Source organism: Camellia sinensis, chromosome 1, assembly GCF_055761805.1.
Source record: "Camellia sinensis isolate YWXY chromosome 1, ASM5576180v1, whole genome shotgun sequence".
NCBI classification, from domain to species: Eukaryota; Viridiplantae; Streptophyta; class Magnoliopsida; order Ericales; family Theaceae; genus Camellia; species Camellia sinensis.
Genome location: NC_138961.1, coordinates 198,168,021 through 198,190,070, shown reverse-complemented (window position 1 = coordinate 198,190,070; position 22,050 = coordinate 198,168,021). Strand labels below are relative to the sequence as shown.

General features: G+C 36.0%; 1 protein-coding gene and 2 long non-coding RNA genes across 3 annotated transcripts; 1 reads left to right on the top strand and 2 right to left on the bottom strand.

Annotated features, from left to right (window-relative positions):
- Positions 1–1,250: 1,250 nt before the first annotated feature.
- On the bottom strand, positions 1,251–17,439 carry LOC114321624 (oligopeptide transporter 7-like). Its single transcript, XM_082891988.1, has 6 exons — positions 17,174–17,439; positions 16,480–17,077; positions 4,638–5,222; positions 2,468–2,723; positions 2,136–2,318; positions 1,251–2,048 (listed from the first exon to the last, which is right to left on the bottom strand). Exons 1-6 carry the CDS (start codon positions 17,205–17,207, stop codon positions 1,419–1,421), a joined length of 2,286 nt encoding a protein of 761 aa, XP_082748114.1. The 5' UTR covers positions 17,208–17,439; the 3' UTR covers positions 1,251–1,418.
- Positions 3,658–3,965, bottom strand: LOC145801249 (uncharacterized). The gene is made up of 2 exons (XR_014342439.1): positions 3,845–3,965; positions 3,658–3,814 (listed from the first exon to the last, which is right to left on the bottom strand). It is a non-coding gene; the product is annotated as an uncharacterized LOC145801249 (long non-coding RNA).
- A 3,481-nt stretch (positions 17,440–20,920) lies between the features above and the next one.
- LOC145801241 (uncharacterized) lies at positions 20,921–22,040 on the top strand. The gene is made up of 3 exons (XR_014342425.1): positions 20,921–21,176; positions 21,274–21,402; positions 21,674–22,040. It is a non-coding gene; the product is annotated as an uncharacterized LOC145801241 (long non-coding RNA).
- Positions 22,041–22,050: the final 10 nt, after the last annotated feature.

Below are 22,050 nucleotides of genomic sequence, written 5' to 3'. Positions count from 1 at the left end.
ATTTTTTTTAAGAATCTTCACCTTTTTATTTTTATTTTTTTTTTATTTCAATTTTGTCCAAACCTAAAATTTTATTTTTATCCTCTTCCTTAATCTTCTAATCCTAACACTAATCCTATCCCCATCACCTTTGGCAGGCACCACCATCTCCGACCACCATCTAGCAACCCCTAGTTGCCGCAGCCACCACTCCCTTCGATGTTTCACCGTCGCTGCCGCCACCACCTCCTCGCCGCCGCAACCACCACTCCCTAACCCGCCCCACCAAAACTACCACTCTGCGACGCCACTCCTCAACCCCACAACATCACTATTACAAACCCCCCTTCTTCAACTTCCTCTTCTTCTTGTTCTTCTTCTTTAGCATCACTTGCGGCGACGGCTAAGGTTTTCAAATTGCACTAGAGTTTGCAGCGACGAAGAGGAGGAATTGAGAAGGGAGTCTCGTGATGGTGGCACATGTATGAGATAGGTTAGGAAAGATCGCTACGACCGACAATGATGACTAGTGGTTGGTGGTGAGATTGAGATCGAGATCACGAGAGAAAGAGAAGGAGCAGTGGTAGCGCTAGGCACCGATTGATGGGTTTTGAAGGGTTTCACAGTGAGTTACAAGGAAGCTGCCGTGAGGGTGGAGGTCGCCGACAATAAAAGGCCGTCAGCAGTGAAAGGAGTTGCCAGAAAAAGAAGAGTTGGAGGTCCAAAGTATAGTTGGTATTAAGACGGGGATTCAAAAAGAAGAGTTGATGGGTTTTAGAATTTTTTTTAAAAAAATTAAATTTTAAATCGGTGAAAGAAATAAAAAATAAAAAAAATTATTATTTTAATATAATTTTATTTTTTATAAGGAGACAATAGTAGAATTCTTTAACCTTTTATCTTTTCTTTTGCATTTTTTCTTTTTAACTAAAGACTTAATGCAATGGAAACCACAACCAAAATTTTAGTAATGTGCATTCGTTAAAAGATTGTTTCTTCTTCTATTTCACTGCTTTGTTCTTGCTTTACAGTTTTTTTAGGTTTCTATTTGAATCATAAATTTGGAAAGTAATTTAGAAAGAAAAAGGGAAATGAAAATGTAGGTAAAATGAAAATTAAACATTTATTCATATTTTACCTAATTATTTTTCTTTTTCTTTTTAAATTTCTATTAAAATTTATAATTCAAACGTGACATTAGTGTCTTACATCAATTGCCTTCATTTTGTACAAACCATCAAAACAGTGATTCACATCCCATAATAATTATCTTGTGACAATGTGCAAACCAATAATGGCTTATGAATTTCCAATATGAAAAATGTACACAGTTCTTTACAAACCTATAATCCATCAAAAGATTAAAAGAGAACAAATAAATAATTTAAACAACTCTATATTCATCATACTTTTTTTTTTTTTGGCAATGATCAAGCTCGTCACATTTCACTCAGATAACCAGGGCAGCCTTTTATCACAACCCCTTCTGCAGTAGGGCAAGAAGCCAATGGGCATCCATCGGACGACCCACTTCCCCACCAATTGAGATCAATATTCTGCATCTCCAGACACAAGTACAATAACACTGCCATAAATGCCAATCCAGCATCAAGTGCCCCTGAAAGGATGTAATTGTGGCGGCTCCACCAGCTCCGGTAGTACCTATAAGCAACAAACCCCGAAAAGAAACCAATGATTATCCAGCTGGTGTAGTTGACAGCAGTAGCCGGGGGCATACTGGCTACTGCATGTAAGAGCACTGGCATTGTAACAAGTCTAATACATTGTTGGTTTGGGAATGCCTTGTGTGCAAGCCAGACTAGCAAAGGAGCTATAGCCCCGACTAAGAAAAACCAGTTGATAGCTGAGTAGTAGCCCAGATCCCCAAAAATTCTTCGGGGCCCAATTAGACCCCAGATGACAGAGGCATCGTAGAAGACATGGTCACTGGGGCAGGTCCATGGGCTGCCCGGGGGTAGAAGAGCCCGATCGCATATGTCTGGAATGGTCTCAATGAGCCACCATGCTGTTCCCAAATGCACCAATGCTGATACAAGAGTACCCACCACCTAATTTAAAGAATAACAAAGAGATTTTTAACTTCTTGTTGAAAAGAACACAAGTTTTTGGTGCAAAAATATGCAAATGAAACGAACCTGGGCCATAAACATTGTTCTAGGAGGAATTTTCATGTAATGGCCAAGTTTGAAGTCCTCTAGAAAGGTGATTCCTTGCTTCAAACTAATATACCCATAAACCTTAAAGCACATGTTAGCGACTGGATATCCCGGATAAATATAACCAATGATGTACTCCGTGATCACATTTAAGCCTGGTGTCTATTTGCCAATGAGAGAATATCTATATTAGAACAGTAATTTGGCAATTTCAATACTGAGATCATATGAATAGACTTTTAAGCCCCAAAGAAATTTTATTGATACATTTGATAATTACATGAAGCACTACAATCCATACAGAGTCATACCTGATTTGTTGTGGCGGTGATGACTCCAATGGGCAGGGTGAAAAATAAGGCAAGGCCACATGCCAGCAAGACTCCCCACCATTTCAGCTGGAGTTGATCGTTGTAATACTCGAATATAAATATGGTTGATGCAATGTTCATTAGGAGGATGCAACTGAACCACCATTCGGGGACTTGTTTGTATTTTCTCATGAGTTTTGTGTGCACATCCATCTTCTTTTCTTGGAAGGCAGACTTGCTTTGCTGCCACAATTCTCTGTACCCTTGTAAAAGTGAGTTTCACTTATAGTCAAGGTTTTAAAAAGCGGCCGCAACCGTTACGTAACGCTGTTACGTAACGGTTGTGGTCGTTACCGCCACCCGTTACGGCCGCTTTTGCGGTGTGATTGAGATTCACAGGTGTATCGGCTGTAGCGGCTGCTATAGCGGTTGTAACGGTGCCGTAACGGCCTGCTGCGCACCGTTACGTAACGGTTCCGAATTGCTTTTTTCGAAGAAAAAAAGTTGAAAATGGGGAAGAGAGATAGAGAGAGAAGATGGAAGATGAAGAGGGAAGATGGAGGAACAAGAGATAGAGAGAGAGAAGAAGGAAGATGAAGAACATGTTATTGATTTGCTGAAGCTGAAAGACTTATACTATTATATTCAGCTGCTATCACCATTTTGTTTGTGTATGCCTATCTATATAATAATAATAAGAATAATAATAATAATAATAATAATAATAATAATAAGTGTTGTCATTATTTATTTGGCTTGATTAATATATATATATATATATTTGGGCTTTTATTTATTCTCTTACTTTTGTCATTGTTTATCTTATATATAATAGTTAGTGATTGTTTTTTTGTATAATATAAAGTCATTAATTATTAAAATAAGATGTAAAAAACTCAGTTTGTAATGATTTAAAAATATAAAATATATTGGCCCTGTTTGGTAGAGCTGTGAGAAAGTGCTTATAGCTTATGCCTAAACAGCTTATAGCTTATAACTATGAACATAAGCTGATTTCTGACTTACAAATTAAGCATCTCCTGCCCCACTCAAAGAATAAGCTGATTTCTGACTTCCAAAAAGTTATAAGTTATAAGCTATAAGCTAAACCAAACACATCAAAATAGCTTAAATTAAGCTGAAAGCTGAAATAAGCTGCTTTTAAGTTCTGCCAAACAGGCACATTGAATCAAACTAAAAAAATTTATAAAAATTAATTAATATTTATTTTAAAACCCAATAAATATGATCATGGAAAAAAAATGTGCGTATCGGTAAGTTTTTTTCAAATTGTGCGAAAAATAAAAAAATTCACAGTTCCGGTTACCGCAACCGTTACGTTACGGCCTTTACACCCCGCAACCGTTACGTTACGGCCTTTACACCCCGCAACCGCAACCGCAACCGCTCCACTGCCACCGTTACGGCGACCGCAACCGCTTTTCAGAACCTTGCTTATAGTGTAAGACAATTCAAGAAAAAATTAATAGAAAAAACAACCAATCTGTAACACAGAAAATCATGAAGAAAATAGTAACACTATAGTTTTGACGATCGTACAGCTAACAGATCCAATTTATTTGATTTCCGAAGGCTGTGTTTGGTTTGGAAGAGATTTGGAAAGAGAAAGGAAAAAAGTGTGTGAAATTAAGTGAAATGTAGGTATATTTTATTTACATTTCACTTTGCAAATCATCCAACCAAACACAGCCTAAAGAGAACCATTAGGAAGGATAAATGAGAGTTTCACCGAGATATTAAATGCCAAGAATAGTGATTTCAATTTTAACTTTTTCTCTAAAAAAAGAAAAGAATAAAAGATTCTGATAGATTCTAAGATTGAATACATAAAAAGGAATTGTGTTGAATGTCCATTCAATTTTGCTCCCCCACAACAATCTTCTGAGTTGTGATAAGTAGATTCCCAATCAAACTCAACAGGTATGTATGAAAAAGACAACTCTTCCAAGGGATGCAACTTTTCTAGATGGTTATGTTTTGTAACCATTTAAACACTACTTATAGACCTTGCCTATGTAGATTATATTATGATGTCCCATGTTTCCCTCTCTTGTTTAATAATCAGCCTAACGACAGTACCACCACAGCTATTTTGGTCATCCAAAATCCAAAAATACTTATGTCAGGAAAGCAATTGGACAATCCTTACCTTCCATGGAAGAGGAAGACATGAACAATAGTAGCAGTGAGGCAAGCAAAATTGATAGCATAGGTCATAGCAAATAAAGTGCTGAGATAGAGAGGACCTTCCCTTTCATATCCCTCCATGTCAATATGAAAGTTTGGATCTATAATAGCTGTGATATTGTAGTCTTGACCAGTGGATGTGAAGAGGCCATCTGAGAAAATGGGGAAAGTCTTGGCGCTGAAGAGATTGCACCAATAGGCAATTGGAGTAAGAACATACATGAAAAACACAAATCCGACAGCAATGTTTGCAGTAGCAAACCAAGGACTGGCAAGTGGGCTGCCAAGGTAAGCAGATATGCTGGACCAATCCAATCCAAATGCACCAATTCCGAGGCCACGGAGGCCTGAACCTAGCTGGTGTGCCAGGACAGAATTAGGGAATAACAAACATAACCATGAAAATGCAGTTGACATTGGGAAGAGGTAGCCTGGAATGACATAGTAAGCAAAGCTGCAAATGAAGGCGATGAGGAAGAATTGGTTACGAGTTAATTGGTTACGAGTTAATCCACCTTTATGCCTCTCCTCTTTCTCATGTAATGCCCTGCTCAGACAAGAAGACAGTAATAGTGAAACAATGATTGATTTTGAACTGTGAAGATAAATAATTTTGTATCATTAGACTTGATGATTTGTGCTTAAAATTACATGCTATAACTTGAAAAGTTCAGTAAATTTAGCACATGAATTTATCAATATAAATTACTAATAAAACTTCCAAATCCAATAAATGCATCATCCCAAGTTATCAATATAACTCCAAACCAGTTTGCAAAATTTCAATGGAACCAAGTGTCTTATACCCCTTTCTTATCCACCTTAGCAAAGGCCAAGACACAAAATTTGGACAGCAGTGGTTTGTAAGCAGATCATGCTATATACCGTGTGGTGCAACAATCTTTTAATGAATGCCCATTGGGCTGTGTTAGCAGGACCCATTAAAAAATACTATATCATATTATATATGTGTAAAAGGATTTAATAAATATAATTGGACAAAGGCAGTGGAACAGGATGGGGGAAGGAAAATCCATTTCTGTCCCCTTCCTTATATGTGTTGAGGGATTAAAAATGGTAAACGAATAAAGAATATAAATTTTGAACATAAAAATAAAACTTCTTTTATTTTTTTTATGACATCCTTTTTTTTTTTTTATTCTTTCTTTCTCACCGGTAACTTAAAAATTTATTTTCCATTTTCTTCGCTGGATTTATAAATCAAACATAATCATAATCCAAAATTGGTTAGAATTTACCAAATTAAAATAGCACAAGGGCTCGATGAGAGGCCGTGGATTTTTTTTAGTAGATGTTCAAGGGTAATACTGAGATTTAGCCAAAATAAAATTACGCAATAATTTGGTAACAACGTGTCAACATAAGTTTTGGTACAACTATTGAAAGCAAAGCATTTCCCACATACTTCTTTTATGAAGGCAAACGTTGGTACAAACCCGTCTCATACGTGGAGGTGCATCATCCATTCTCAGCATTTATTGGCAGCAGGGGTTCGCTGGCGGGTTGGATGTGGTGAGAGTATTTGGATTGTTGGTGATAAATGGATTCCTAGGCCTACTGCGTTCCAAGTAATTGCTCCGCCAACTAATTTGTCTGCTGATTCTAATGCGAATTTGCTTATTGATCGTGATCGAAGATGTTGGAATGAGGAACTTATTCAAAGCAATTTTCTTTTCATGGATGCGGAGGTTATTCGGCAAATCCCATTAAGTCAGGACTTTCCCAGGGACATGCTGGTTTGGCACTATACGAAGCATGGCGTTTTTTTGGTTCGTTCGGCCTATTGCTTATGCTGAGATATTGTTAATGCTGCCCAATCGACGGAGTCTTCTGTAGGGGTGGGCTCAATCCGAGCAATTCGAATCTAGTTCGAATTTTTTTAAAGTTTGGATAGGATATTTTTAAATTTAGTACGGGCTTGAGCAAAAATTTAAAAGCCCGAATTAAATTTGGACGGCCTTAGGTAAAGACATTAAACAACCCGAGCAACTCGAAATCCGAATTATACAAATATAAATATATAAAAATATTATATATATATATATAAATTATTAGTCATTACATGATATTAAAGTAATTTAAATTATTAAATCATATTGAATATATATTATATATACAAATAACATAAAATCTTACTTTTTATTTTTATTTTTACTCATAAATTGTAAAGACTACTATAGCGGCACCTCTCTTACATTATATAAATTATTTGTTTTGATGGTATTAATAATTTTCTATATATAAAAAAATTTAAATAGAGTCAAATTTTAATAATTTAATAATATAGCTGCAAAAAAAATAAATAAATAAATTACAATTCAAGTTCAACTTGGGTCGGGACTTGGACATACAACCTCGGGTTACAATTCGGGCTTGGGCGGGCCTAGACAAATCTCAGCACAACTTGGGCTGGGTTTGGACAACCTCCCAACCCAACTGAACCCACCCGAGTTGCATCCCTAGTCTTCTGTGGGTACATGTTGGGACAAGCTATGGTAGCTTAAACTACCAAATAAAATTAAGGTGTTCGCATGGAACGCTTGTAATGATATTCTACCGGTAAAGACATTGTTGCGAAGCCGAAGAATTCCTATTGATGACATGTGTTCAAGTTATGGGATTGATTGGGAATCATTGATGCATTGTCTTTGTTATTGTGATGTTGCGGTGTAGGTGTGGAATCTAAGTCCATTAAGGAATCTGGTACAATGGGCCCATAATCAGGACTTGAAGGAGTGGTTTTTGCAGGTAATATTCCATGGGAATGAGTCTAATCTGGGTTTGTTTGTTGCTTTGTGTTGGGATCTTTGGAAGCGGCGCAACCAAATAATCTTTTGTGATACCCATGCTTCGGTTGAGGCAACAATGGCCATGGTTTGCAATTTGATAAGTGATTTTGGTCAAGTGCAACAAAGAATTCAGGGTCCATTGCTAAGGGATAGAGTTGTTCATTGTTGCGCTCCGGTGGAGGGTTGGTTCAAGATTAATTTTGATGGGGCACGATTCAAAGAACAGCAAACAGTTGTGGTTAGCATCTGTTAATATATATGATATATATTCCTACATATATTAGGTATTGATTTCCTAGATATATTAGGTATTGCCATAGTTAGGTCTCTTATAAGATACTCTTTTTCATAGTTAGATTTCTAATAGGATACTATTTCTCAGAATATATATACAAGTCTTCTATTGTATAGGACATATTCATTCAATACAATTCATTGATTACAATCATATTATTTGCCCCCATCTCTCTCTCTACTATTCTAATATGGTATCAAAGCTAGGTTAAGAACGTAGTAATTTTGCTTCATCGGCGGGCGACAGCCTCCCCTTAGCCGCCCGTCAGACCTCAACGTATTCTGCTGTCATATTTTCCTGTTAGTATAGCTTCGTGGTGATCTCTTTCTTTATTCACTGGTTTATTCCAACCTAAATATCTCTATTATATATATATTTTTTTCGTTTTTTACTCGTAATCCATTTTTTTCCCACTCTGTCTTTCTCTCTACTTCAACCTCAAATAGGCTTCTATCTTTAAACTTATTTGCATTTAAAGGGGGATACTATACCTATATTATGGTGAGTATGGTTATATACCATGTAAACCACCCAAGCTGTCCCCTTTGGCGCACCACCCAAGCCGTCCCCTCTGGCACATAATCCAAGCTGCCTCCTCTGGCGCACAACCCAAGCCACCCTCTATGGCGCACCACCCAAGCCGCCCCCTTTGGCGCACAATCCAAGCTGCTCCATTTAGCGCACAACCCATGCCGCCCCCATTGGTGCACAATCCAAGCCGTCCCCTGGCGCACTCAGTTATCTATTGCCATCATCGTTCAACATCACGTCATAAGTTATATGTGTGCCACGCTTGTTGGTTCAACATCCAGTTCTCTACATCGGTCCGATACGACTCCTTTAAACTGTTCCGACATTGATTCTGATTAGCCAATCTCTACAACGGTCTAGCATGACCTCATAAACCGTCCCGACATTGATTTCGATTAACTCCTACATCGATCCAGCATGACCCCTTTAAACTATCCTGTATTAGTTCCAATCAGTTCTTACAATGGTTCGACACGATCATAAACTGTCTCTCGGCATTAGTTCCAGCCAGTTTCTATATCGGTCCGGCACAACCTTAAATTGTCCTGGCATTAGTTTCAGCCAGTTCCTACAATGGTCCAACACGACCATAAACTGTTTCCCGGCTTTAGTTCCGGCATCTGATCTATTTCAAGCGCCCTTGCGCTCCCGTTCGGATTTTGCAATCTATTTGCGTTTTATTTTATTTTATCGAGTTTCATTTCATGTTTTAGTTTCTCTCTCCAAACTCAAGATGTTTATCCTCCTTGAGTTTGAGGGGAATGTTAATGTATAAATAATATATATTTCCATATATATTAGGTAATGATTTCTTAGATATATTAGGCATTGTCATAGTTAGGTCTCTTATAGGATACTCTTTTTCATAATTAGATTTCTAGTAAAATACTCTTTCTCAGCCTATATAGACAGGTCTTCTATTGTATAGGACATAGTCATTCAATACAATTCATTGATTACAATACATATTATTTCCTCCCCTCCCTCTCTATTATTCTAACAGTATCGTTATTTGAAATTCAATGGGTGAAGTAATGGCCGCAATGTCAGAGCATTTACCGTTCTGGGTAGATGCCGACTGTGCTAAAGCATTTGCCGCAGCCATGGCAATTGAGCTAGCGAGAGATTTGGGGTTTTCTGATATTATTCTAGAAGGGGATTCTTTAAATATTGTCAAAGCTTTGCGGGAAGGTGTCGAGCTCTTATCGGAATATGGTCATCTTGTGTCACAAGTGATGAGTGCTAGTAGATTGCTTCGGCGCTTTCAAGTTTGCCATGTGGGGAGAATGGGCAATATGTTGGCGCATGGCCTAGCTCGGATGGCTAGAGGTTTGGATCACCAACTTGTGTGGATGGAGGAGGTCCCACAGGCCTTGATTGAAGTTGTTGTTGTTGCTGATGCTGCTTGTTATTGTGTTTTGTTTCTGTCTATTTGTTTACCATCTTAAAATAAAAAAATAAAAATAAAAATAAAAATGATTTGAAGTATTCAATCAAGTGTTTTTGTTTTCTTTTTTGTCATGGAAAATTCTAGGGATCTAGACTTATTTACTTAGAATTTTTTACATGGTTGTTTGTATGGTTTGGATTAAATTTGTATAGTATAGAATCCACATATAAAATAAATTTGAATCATAAAATAAAATTTTTGAATAATTTTTGAATTGATAAGAGTGAATTCGTAATATTACCCTTTTTATCATGAAAAAGAAGGGAGAAGATATATAATATTCTTAAGGTAAGATCATATCATATTCTAGAGTTGGCTCCATTGTTTTTACAATTTTTTTTTTTATAAATAATTTAATCATACAAATAGACACATATTTTTTACACAAAATAAAACTTATCTCAAATGAAAAAATTGTGTCCGATATATGTATTTCTAAATTATTTTTTTATGTTAATTTTTTAGAGACACAAAACAAATGTCAATTGGAGTAATGATGATGACCATTAAATATAATTTTAAAAAAAAATTAAATTTAATAGATCTTTTAAAAAATAATTACAGATTCAAAAAAAAAATTATAATTTTTATTATTAATATTTATAAAATTAATCACTAATTTATAATTATTTTTAAAAATTACTATTTTCTTTGATATTTCCTCAATATCATGTTCAAATATGTTAGGGACCTAGATTAATCCACCTATAAAATTTTAGGGGAGTGATTGTGTGATAGAAATTAATTTATGTAATGTGATAATAAATCTAAATCACAAGATAAAAATTCTAGATAATTTTTGAATTGATAAGGGTGGTTCGCAATATTACTCTATTTTGTTTCCATATGGCTCAGCATGAGGCCAAGCTTAAGGACCCGTTTGTTTTCCAATATTGTAGTCTGGACTGGACTGTTAGTGAACAATAGATCAATATCATGTTTGTTTTGAAAATAGAGGTCCGGATTGAGAGTCCCTTCGAACTACGAAGGGTCTTGGATGAGCGGACTAACAGTCTGGCCGAGAATATGGTAATCAAAAATAGTCCGTTCAGATTAGAGTGTTATCGGTCGTCTGGGAAGACGTCTAGCCAATTGTCTGGCGAATTGCAAATTTTTTTTTTTTTTAACATGTGTAGCGGCACATTTTTAACATTAATGTTTGGGTTTTTTTTTTTTTTTTGGTTAAGTAAAAACCATGGTTTTTATTCTTTTTTATTTATTTTATATAAAAATAATTTAACAATTCCCACACTAATAATTATTATCAAAATAAACATAATTTTACTTAATCCCTTCATTAACAATCTCCTCCATTCTACGTCTGAAAACATACAAAACCTAAGAGTTGTAGAGATTCCTCAACTAGATTCTATGATATTTTTGACATGATTCTTGAATGCCTCAGTAGGGATGGCAATTTGAACCCGGCCCGACGGGGACCCGACCCCCCGACCCCGATCAGAATGGTTTTTCCCCGAAAAATACCCCCGTGGGGACGGGAATGGTATTTAAAATTAAATCCCCGAAGTATTTCGGGCCGGGGACGGGGATAACCTTCCCAGCCCCGGACCCGGCCCGGCCCCGTCCCCGGCTCTGTCCCCGTATTTTCCCCGAAGTGATATTACTGTCATGCCCTTTATATATCCATGTATAAACCAAACCAAAAAAACAAACTCAATTCATCACTCACACAGCTTCTCTCTCTCACTGACTCTCTCTCTCTCTTTCTTTCTTCTCTACGCACACAGAGCAGATGGCAGTCTCTCACTCTCTTTCTTCTCTACGCACGCAGTCGGCGATGGCGTCGTCGCTCCTGCTCACCGCTTCCTCCTCCTCCATCGCCTCTCACCGACCCCTCCTCCGTCGCTTCCTCCTCCTCTAGGCCACCGCTGAACCGTCGCCTCTCGCCTCCTCCTCCCTCCGCCATGGCAGATCTGCACAGATCCTCCCTCCACCACTCAGATTTGAGCAGATCCTCTCTCCGCCACTCAGATCCTCCCTCTGGCCTCCTCCTCCTTCCGCCACCGTCTGTCTGTCTGTCTCTATTTTTATTTTTATTTTTATTTTTATTTTTATTTTATTTTTTGTTTTATGATGTTGCCGTTGATGATGTTCTTGATGAAAATGATGTTGTTGTTGTTGATTCCATATACATATACAGATTATTATTATTATTTTTTTTTGGTTGAACAGATCTATGTTTTAGTTGTGAACAGGTCTGTCGGGGATTTATCGGGGTCGGGGAAACCCGATCCCCGTTAGGGGGCGGGGGTGGGGGAGATGATGCCTTCCCCGTCGGGGATCGGGGCCGGGGACGGGGACTTTTTATTCTTCGGGGATCGGGGACGGGGAGGGTCATCCCCGGCCCCGCCCCGCCCCGTTGCCATTCCTATGCCTCAGCGAATGTTTTATGGCTTTTGTTAAGATATGTCCTAAGTGCATGGAAGAAGGGTCACTGCTGTGGTTAAGGCACAGCAGTGACTGTTGTACTTCAATTTGAGATGTATTATAAACATATTTTTATGATCCGAATCGTTCATTTTGTAGGATTTGTTGAGTACTTCATGTCTACCAAAAATCATATTAATCGGATATCAATAACTATATGATCGATAATCAAAAAAATAAATAATAAGTTTTTCTTTTCAGAAATAGCATAAAAAATATACTATTTGATCATATATTTATTGATATCCGATTAATATGATTTTTGGTAAGAATGAAGTACTCAACAAACCCTATAAAATGAACGGTTTAGATCATAAAAATATATTTATAATACATCTCATATTAAGGCCAAGTTTGGGAAGACTAAAAAAGTGCACTTTTTGTCTTTTTGGACTAAAAAATTGAGGTTGAAAATATGGATGTTTGGGTTAACTTTTTGACTTTTTATTGAAAAATGTGTAATAAAAAATTGTAAAAATTGATTTGTAGGGAAAAATTTGAATTGGGAGTTGTGCAGTCGTAATTGTTGACTTTTGGTGAATAGTGTTAACTTTTTAACTTTTTGAGTAACTTTTTGACTTTTTGACTTTTTTTAAAGTCCCCAAACTTGGCCTAAGATACAACAGTCACTGCTGTTCCTTAACCACAGCAGTGATCCCTCTTCCTAAGTGCATATACTAAGGAATGCATTAAATGAATATAATTACTCCAATTTCCAATTAGAAAAAGCATTTAAAGCTGTTAGGATTAAATTTATTTATTTTTTTATTTTTTTTACATAGACACCAAAGTACCCTCCTTATATTTCTCACAATTTCATTCATTAATTTGGCTTCTATTATTTTATTTTATTATAATTACATATATATATATATATATTAATTTGTAACATATATAGTCATTATATAATTTTAAATAAAGTGTTTTTATTTATTTTGAATAAATTGAAATTCATTTTTATTTTTTTTGTTGTAATATTATAGCATCAATGGATTTTTTTTTTTTTTGATTCTAATATTATAAAATTAATAGATCAAAATCTAATTGTAAGTGAAATTTATCAATCTATTTCAAAGAATTGTTTCAAGTTAAATGAGCTTCCAAATAAAGAAAGTAATATTATTTTATGTGATTCATAAATTATTATTTTTATTTATAATGAAATATTTTTAATTCAATCATTTTATTTGGTTATGTTTTTTATAAATAAGTCAATTTCGTTATTTCAAATGTGAGGATATTTTCCTTCATGTACAAAAATACCTAAGTTTTTGAAAATCATCGTATTTATTTCTATTTATGTTTTAAATTCTCCCACGCAAGTGGAGATAGTTAGGATAATAAAATACATTCTTAACATGTACTCTTAAGACACATGTTAACAAAATCTTAAAAAAATTTGTACTAAATAAAAATATGTACAAAATAAATAAATTGAGATGTATAATTTTTTTTTTTTAGGAGATTTGTTTTGATTTGATTTTTTTTTTTTTTTTTTTTTACATTTCTCCCTTTTATTGGCAATTCATTGAATTGTCATTATCATTACTTTTATTGAATTATATCTCAAATTTTGTATTTGTTTAATTTTTTAAATAATTTAATAACGGGAAAGGCTATTATGTATACCTCACCGACAAACACCTTATACAAAAAGTATATATATATATATATATATTTTTTTTACTTAAGTTATCACAAAAAGGTAAATTAATTTTGTCTTTTTTATGTTTGATCATTTTTTTATTTAAATTTTATTTTTTCACTTATTTCTAAGGTTAATTTCTATTCAAAATTAAACAAAAAAATATTACATTAGTTGTGACATGATATAAAAGATATTATTATATTGAGATTTAAATTTGAGTCAAAGGTGTGAGTTGTGAGTTATACATAGTAAAATATTTTTAAGTCACGATTGTCAATGCGTCATTTTCTATTTAATTTTAGATATAAGTCATTTTTAGAGTAAATTATCAAAAAATTAAAACATGAAAGGCCAAAAGTAAAATAAATAAATCAAGAGCCAAAGTAAAAAAATTGGCTAAACATATAGGGATAACGTGTAATTTACTCTTTTATTTGTGACGAACAAATTTTTTTTTTTGTGTAAGGTGAACACCAGTGCACATGGGTCAGTCTTTTCCTTCATTTTTTCCCATATTTTAAATAAAAGAAAGGCGTGGGAGGACGTTGTAGATTTTCGGGATGGACACAACTTCTTCTAAGGTTAGAAGACCATTGGGAGACACTCAGGACCAGAGCATGTCGCAAAAGAAGCACACTGGGTGGGCTTCGATCGTGTCTCCGAGGCACAATTGAATTTAGATATCATAAATGCGAGGTGCAGGATACCAGGCCAAGAAATCGGGGCAACCACTCCCCTATGTGCCCATCAGTAGTATATAGTAGTTTTTCTATAATTAAGGAGTTGTTTGAAATGATTTAAATAAGTATATTTTTTAACTTTTTATGAAATATAAGTTGAGTTTGAAGTGATGTGTTAGAGAAGTGATCTGACTTAAATAAAATAGTAACTTTTTAATTTTTTTTAAACATGCCAAACTTAACCGAAATATTAAATAAAAATGAAAGATTTTTTTTTAACAAGCATCTTTAAAACAATTGTTAACAATCTTCTATTGGTTATAAATATAATAATAATATGTATCATAAAGGCGTAATGAACTTTTTAAATTTTATTAATGGATAACAAATTAATTATAAAAGAAAAATAATTATATCAAATTGAATAATTTGAAAGCCCAACAATTACATGAAGAAATGTGCTATGAAATTTTAATTAGTTGTACAATTTTTTTTTTATATAAAAACATGCGCTATAAGAAATTGTAAAATTATTTTAAAATTTATTACTCAATATTATTAATAAGTTTGTTAACAAGAACCATAAGAAAAAAGACAGCACTAGGTAAGATTGCAAACGAACTGAGCCAAAGACGAACTCAATTCGTTTGCTTGGCTCGATAACTAACTGGATTTGAGCTTAACTTATTTACTAAACGAACCTAATATTCAAGTTCGAACTCGACTGATTTACTAAACAAGCCGAGCCGTTAACAAACTGAATCGAGCCGAACCTCTTCGTGAATAGTTCAATTCATTAACCGCCCTAGCATTGGGTGTCATTTTTTAGTATTTGGTCGTGGCATAGCATATTGGCAATGCTAATTAATTATTAATTAATAAATGAAATTGAGAGAAATATTAAGAGAATATTTTGGTCTTTATGTAAAAAAAATATTAATTAATCTTAACAACTATAAATGCTTTTCTTACTTATTGGCCTATTTTGACAATTAGATTAAAAGTCAAAATGTTAATTTTTTTTTTTTGGGACTTTTTTAGGCTGATCATTTCTTTATTTTATTAAATATTTTTTTTTAAAAAATTAAAAAATTAACTTTTACCCTCATTCTCAAAATAGACCAAATTAAAATCGATGGTGTTACATGCATTAATTAATATATCAACATTAGTTATGACATTTTTATTAATCACACTTACTAATCACATAACAAATACTAAATTTTTTTAAAATTATACATGTTACCAATTGATATACTAATTAATACACGGAACATTATTAAGGGAGAATAACTATACTCATTTAATACACCAAGGATCCTCTAGAGTATTTTTTTTCTAAAGTTTTCTAAAGTGGTGTATTGTGTGGTTGAGATTTAATGTTAAAAAATTGATGTGACTTGTCATTAAATCTCAACCACACAATGCACTACTCTAAAAAAAATTTTTTTAAAAAAACTCTAATGCTGTGTTTGGTTGGAGGATTTGGGGAGAGATTTGGAAAGAGAAAGGGAAAAGGTGTGTGAAACTATGTGAAATATAGATATGATTTATTCACATTTCACCTACCTTTTCTATTTCCCTTTCCAAATTCCTTCTCAAATCTCCCAACCAAACACAGCATAAACGTCCCTGCTCCATTTAATACCCCTATCAATGTTATTCACCGCCGGAAAACAGTCATCATCATTTTTCTTTCAATAAATGACAATAATGAAGATAGAAAGGAAAACATAAGGATTATAAGGATTTATTGCGTTGATTCATATGTACTAATGCATCTCTCGCTCGCTCATAATTGAACATCAAACAGTTAAACATCCAAATTTGACAGAACAGCAGCGGCTTAAAAAAAATTCAACTCTAAAAATTCATCAAACAAAAAAAAAAGCGCCAATCAGATTCATAAGCAACAAGATCGGTGAATCGGAGGGAGACGTACCTGAACAGCGAGACCTGGACTAGATTCGCCGGCCACCACATCCCGGCTGGCTCCACCAAGTACCGCCTGAACATCCCCGCCCACCCGAATCCCAACACCTGCGTCGTTATCACCACAAACAACGACACCAAGAATGTCAAGTTCTTCCTATAGAACACCTTCACGGCGCTAACCATGTAAACCGCGAAAACGTTTCCGGCCCCGGAGTTCGCGAATATCGTAATCAGAACATGCTCTTTGACGTTGAATGGCCCTGGATTCAGCGTGAATTCGAATTTTCTCCCCTTGAAGAACACTCGATTCGTGATCGTCGACGCCATGAGGTGTCCGAGAGGTACGACCGCGATCTGAGCCGAGATCGAGGTGATTGAGAGCGGTTCTTTGCGGTAGCAGACGAATTGATTGAGGAATGAGAGGAGAACGCAGGCTAGGGTTCCGAGAGTCCACATACGGAAGGTTACTACCGGCAAGGTCTGATCGTCGGCGACGGAAACTGTGAGAGCTACTTGCTCGATCGGAGAGTTCTCTTCCCCGTACGTTTCGTGAGGTGATGTTTGGGAACTGGCGGCATCGAATCGGTCTTCTTCTTCCTTCTGAACTGCACATTCAAGCAAAGAAAGGACAAACTATTAGTTTGCGAAATAAGCATTGAGAAATTTCAGAGAATGAAGAATTGAAGAAGACAAGTTCTTACTGAGTGGAGCTGAGATTTCCTGGGAAGATGTCATCTCTTCTTGATTCTCTCTCTCTCTCTCTCTCTCTCTCTGCTATGAAGTTTCTCGTTCTAACATCTCTTGAGTCTCGGTTTGAGATTATCAATCTCTCTCTGTTTGAGGTTATCAATTCTCTCTCTCTCTCACTTGATAGTTACGTCTTTGAAGTTTGCAGCTACAGAGATTTTTTTCCCTCTCTCTCTCTCTAACTGTCGGTTGTTTTGAAATAAACGATTAAGGAAAATGTCTCGTAACTCAAATTTTGTGGTTTAAAAGTGGCTCAAATGGCCAAAACGACGTCGTTTTGGCCATTTTTATGTTGTTCTGTACTCAAAACGACGTCGTTTTGACCATTTGAGCCACTTTTGAGCCACAAAATTTGAGCTACGTAGCATTGTCGAATGATTAAATACGTTTTAGCCAGGGATTATTGCTTTGTAGCTCGAAAGGATGACTCGAAACTGGTTCGAAAAGCAATATTTTCTCTCTCTTCCTTATCTTTGTCTATAAGCGAAAAACAAAATATACTATCTCTCTATCTCTCATCTTTGTGCGACCATACTACGTAGCTCGAAACCGCGGCTCGACACCAAAACGACGTCGTTTTGGTGTCGAATTTTTTTTTTTTTTTTCTTTCTTCCCTGGTTTTGTTACAGAACGAAGAATAAGAAGAAGAAGGGAGAAGAAGAGAAGGAAGGAGGAGGAGGATGAGGAGGAGGAGGAGGGAGGGGAGGGGGCCATAAAAACCGGTTGGAGGAGGAGGGGAGGCTGGGCAGCTGACGGTGGTGCTGCGACGTCGGCGGGGCTGGGCAGACGACCGCGGCTGGGCGAGGCGACGGTCTGCTGCGACGATCGGCGACGACCCACGGCGACGAGCCCTCTCCTCTCTCTTTCTCCCTGTCTCCTCCTTTTCCCTCTCTTTCTCCCCTCTTCTTCCATTTTCGAGCCGTTTCAAGCTCGACCCTTTCGAGCTACGAGACATTTTCGATCTCTGTGAAACCCACTCTCTCTGTCATCCCTCTCATCGCTGTGATAGAGAAAACAACGGAGAATCATACGACGGACTGAGAACGACAGAGGACGAACTTTTCTCCTCTTTCTTCTTTTGCTCTGCCTTAGCTTTGTTGCCCTTTGCTCTACTTGACTTTGGAGCCATTTCTCTCTTTTTTTCTTATTTCTTTTTCTTTTTTTTTTTCTCTTCTTTTTGCTATAAATAAGGATTCTTTGGAGGCAAATTCAAAAACCCATTTCAGATATAATTACTAATTAATAATAGTAAGATTACAGATAAATTCAGTGAATCCAATGATAATGATGATGAAGATAATGGCTTATAAAGTTTGAGAGAGAGAGAAGCATAAGCAGAAAATAGGATGATGAGAGAACAAATGAAAGGAGAGATTGAAACTATGAAGAGCTTTTAGAGATAGAAAAGTGAAATGAAAATTTTATGAGAGGATTTTGAAGAGATAGGATAAGGGTTTGGGTTTACCCTCTTTTGGATTTCTGAGCAATCCTGACCTCTCCTTCTTGCTTGCCTTGATTGCTCTCTCTCTCCTCTTTTCTCTCTTCTCTCTTTCTCTCTACTCTTTTGTTTTTTTTTTTCAAATGAAATGTGTGGGTCAATGGGCTGTATAAAGAAATGGGGGTGTATAAAAAAAATGAGGCCATTCGAGCCTTATGGCTTTCGAGCTTTGAATTGCAACCGTTAACCAGGCAAGGCAAGAGGAGGCCCAAGATGATGGACCTGGGCCCGAATTATTAATATACTTGGGAGACTGACCCAAAGGTCCAAGCCCAACATATCATACCCCATTTAGACCCAAAACAAATTTAATACTCCATTAAGTCCTCAAATTAACAATAAGACGAAAATACCCACAATATATCATCTAATTTACACGCGCGCAACCATCTCCCACGTCCCCATCATCTCAGTCCGATCACTACACTGTCACGTCTCCGCCGCTCGAAATCGACTCCTCAGTCCTCCATCTCTCTTCCGTTCAACTCCATCCCCTCTGAAACCCTAACTCTAACCAGAAAACGTAACCGTTCATCTTCATCACCCACAATCATCTCAGTCTGATCAGTACACTATTACATCTCCGCCGCTCGAAATCGCATTCTCAATCCTCCATCTCTCCTCCGTTCGACTCCATTCTCTCTGAAACCCTACCCTAACCACAAAACCAAACCGTTCAACTTCAACACAACACCAAGCCGTTCATATTCTTCAATCGGCGACTCTCAACAACATGGAGAACCATCACCACTCTGAAGAGATTTCATAGTTCCTGACTTCCGATTCACAAAAATGGGGAAAAAAAGTAACATCTCTCTTCACCTATTCATTATTTTTCACATTTGTACATCATTCTTTAATATTTCTTATATACACATTTTACATACTTCCAAATGTATAAACCCTCTTTTAATATATATATAGTCCCCTGTTTTTCAACATTCTAAACACTGTTTTTGCACATAAATCCCTGTTTTTACACATTCAACACCTTATTCTTATTCTTGTTGTTCAATATTGGCTTCTCTTATTCTTATTTTTGAATTTTTAATCTTCTTGTTGTTATTGTTGCTTTTTACAAAATACAATGGGTTGTTCCTATTGTTCATACTGTTTCCTTATAAAAACTGCAACATCATAGTGTTTCATTTCATCACTATACAAGCAACATATCTAAATTTATTCAAAATGCAAATGAAACTGCAAAATTACACAGTTTAACCACTACTCAAAACAAATAGCTAACTTATTATAAAGTGCAAATCAAACTGTCAAATTATACAGTTTCGTAACTCTTACCAACAAAATACATATAACTTCATATTAAACTGCATATAAAACTTCAAAATTATACAGTTTTGTCACTATATTACTCATACCCTGTTGTCACTTTCATTTTTTCAGAAATAGCTGTTGGAAGATATTGGAAGAAACAAACCCGTATGCCCACAAATCCAATCAGGGATTTAACCATCTCCCCTTTTGAAAGTCCCTCTCCTGTATCCACTCAAATGCCACCACCACACCCAAAAACAACCAAATCCAACAGACCCCACCAAAAAACCCACAAAACAACCACACCACCTACAAGAAAAAGCCCAAGAACTACACCACAGACCCCACCCACCCAACAAACACCAACCACACCTCCAACCACAACAAAAACAAACAAAAGAAAGCCAACAAAAAACCAAGAAGCTCCTCCAACCAAAAAAAGAAAGCTCCAAGAAAGCCAATCAACTCCCAAAACAACAACCAAGGCATCAAAAGAAAAAAAACCAGCAGTCCCTGCAAAGAGAGTCCAACAATTTAATTATCGTTCCAATATCGGAACGGTAATCAAACTGTTGAAGGGGGTTAAATTCACAAAAGCCCAACAGACAGAGCTGCAAAAAACCCCTTTTTGGCCCCTTATAAATGCTCTCTCCTCAACACAACTGAAGGCCTCTTGGTGCAGATGCTACAATTCCATTGTAGCAGAAATGACAACACTCTACAACAAAAGAAAAAGATCATTTGTACTTGGCAAAAAGGAAATGAAACTCAGAACCAGTGATGTCAAGCTCATTTTTGGTATCGACTGTGGAGAAGACAGTATCACCACCAAATCCTATGCAAGACCAAAGGATTTTGAGCTTCCATTTTACAAACGAAGATGCAAATCAGTCAAGAGATTGGATGGCAAGTCTTTGACCAAAATGTTTCAACAAACAAAAAAAGGAAAATCAACCAATGATTGTCAAGATCTTGCAAAGGTAATCACCCTTTACTTGTGCTTGAAACTTCTCATGCCCACAACAGGCCATACACTCAGTTGGAGTTTCCTCAACTATGTTGACAATCTCAACAACATCAAGAAGTACAATTGGGTTGAGGCAATAAAAGACACACTGATGAATTCAATGGCAAATGCAAACAACAACCCAAGGCATGTCACTGGATGCGTCATGTTACTCTTGGTAAACACATTACTCAACTACTTCCCACAAAAATATCAGACATTCACCTATTTCTAACTATCTAACATATTTCAACTTTTTTTTTTTTTTTTTACAGTACTGGTACTGTGAGCACAGTAAACTCCTCCGACCATCCAACAAAGAAGGCTTCCCAAGGTTTATGAAATGGAACCTTGGCAAAATGTACTCCAAGTGGAAACACATCAGCCTCGCTCACTTTGAAAAGGTATTCAAACTCTTCTATACTATCCTAGCACAAATCTATTCAACACTCCTTTCATATTCATTGTAGTACAAATCACATTATGAAACTGTGAAAATTTTCAGTTTCAAAGCACACACTTCTTTAACATCACTCATGTTATGAAACTGTAACATTTTTCAGTTTCAAAAAACATATTTCGACACTTAACCCACATTACTCACAGTACAACTCATCTTATGAAACTGACCAAATTTACAGTATTACTGATATATGCCACATTGTTCCAATGCAGGTTAACCAAAGTGCTTTAACCCCAACTGAACAAGAAATACAGTTATTGCATATCAATCAAAGCACATCAACAGACTCTTCAGCAAAGAAACAAGACCACAAAAAGGACAATAAGCAAAAAAAGAAAACAAAAGCAACAAAAAAAGAACACTTCTAGACAGTGATGAGGATGACTTTCTCGAAGAAGAACATCATTCAGAATCAGAATCACAATCAGAAAAAGAAGCACAACAAAAAAAAAAGAAAAGAAAGCAAAAACCACAACAAGAACCACAAAGTGATGAACAAGAAGAAAAGAGTGATGATGAAAAAAATCAAGTGACTGATGAAGAAAAAACTGATGAAGAAGAAACTGAAGAAGAAGAAGAAGAAGAAGAA

Coding starts and splice junctions, on each gene's coding strand:
- LOC114321624 (XM_082891988.1), bottom strand. CDS start 17,207: ATGACATCTTCCCAGGAAATCTCAGCTCCACTCA. Junction 17,078..17,173: donor GGAAATCTCAGCTCCACTCA/GTAAGAACTTGT, acceptor TTGAATGTGCAG/TTCAGAAGGAAGAAGAAGAC. Junction 2,724..4,637: donor GTCTTCCTCTTCCATGGAAG/GTAAGGATTGTC, acceptor ACAAGGGTACAG/AGAATTGTGGCAGCAAAGCA.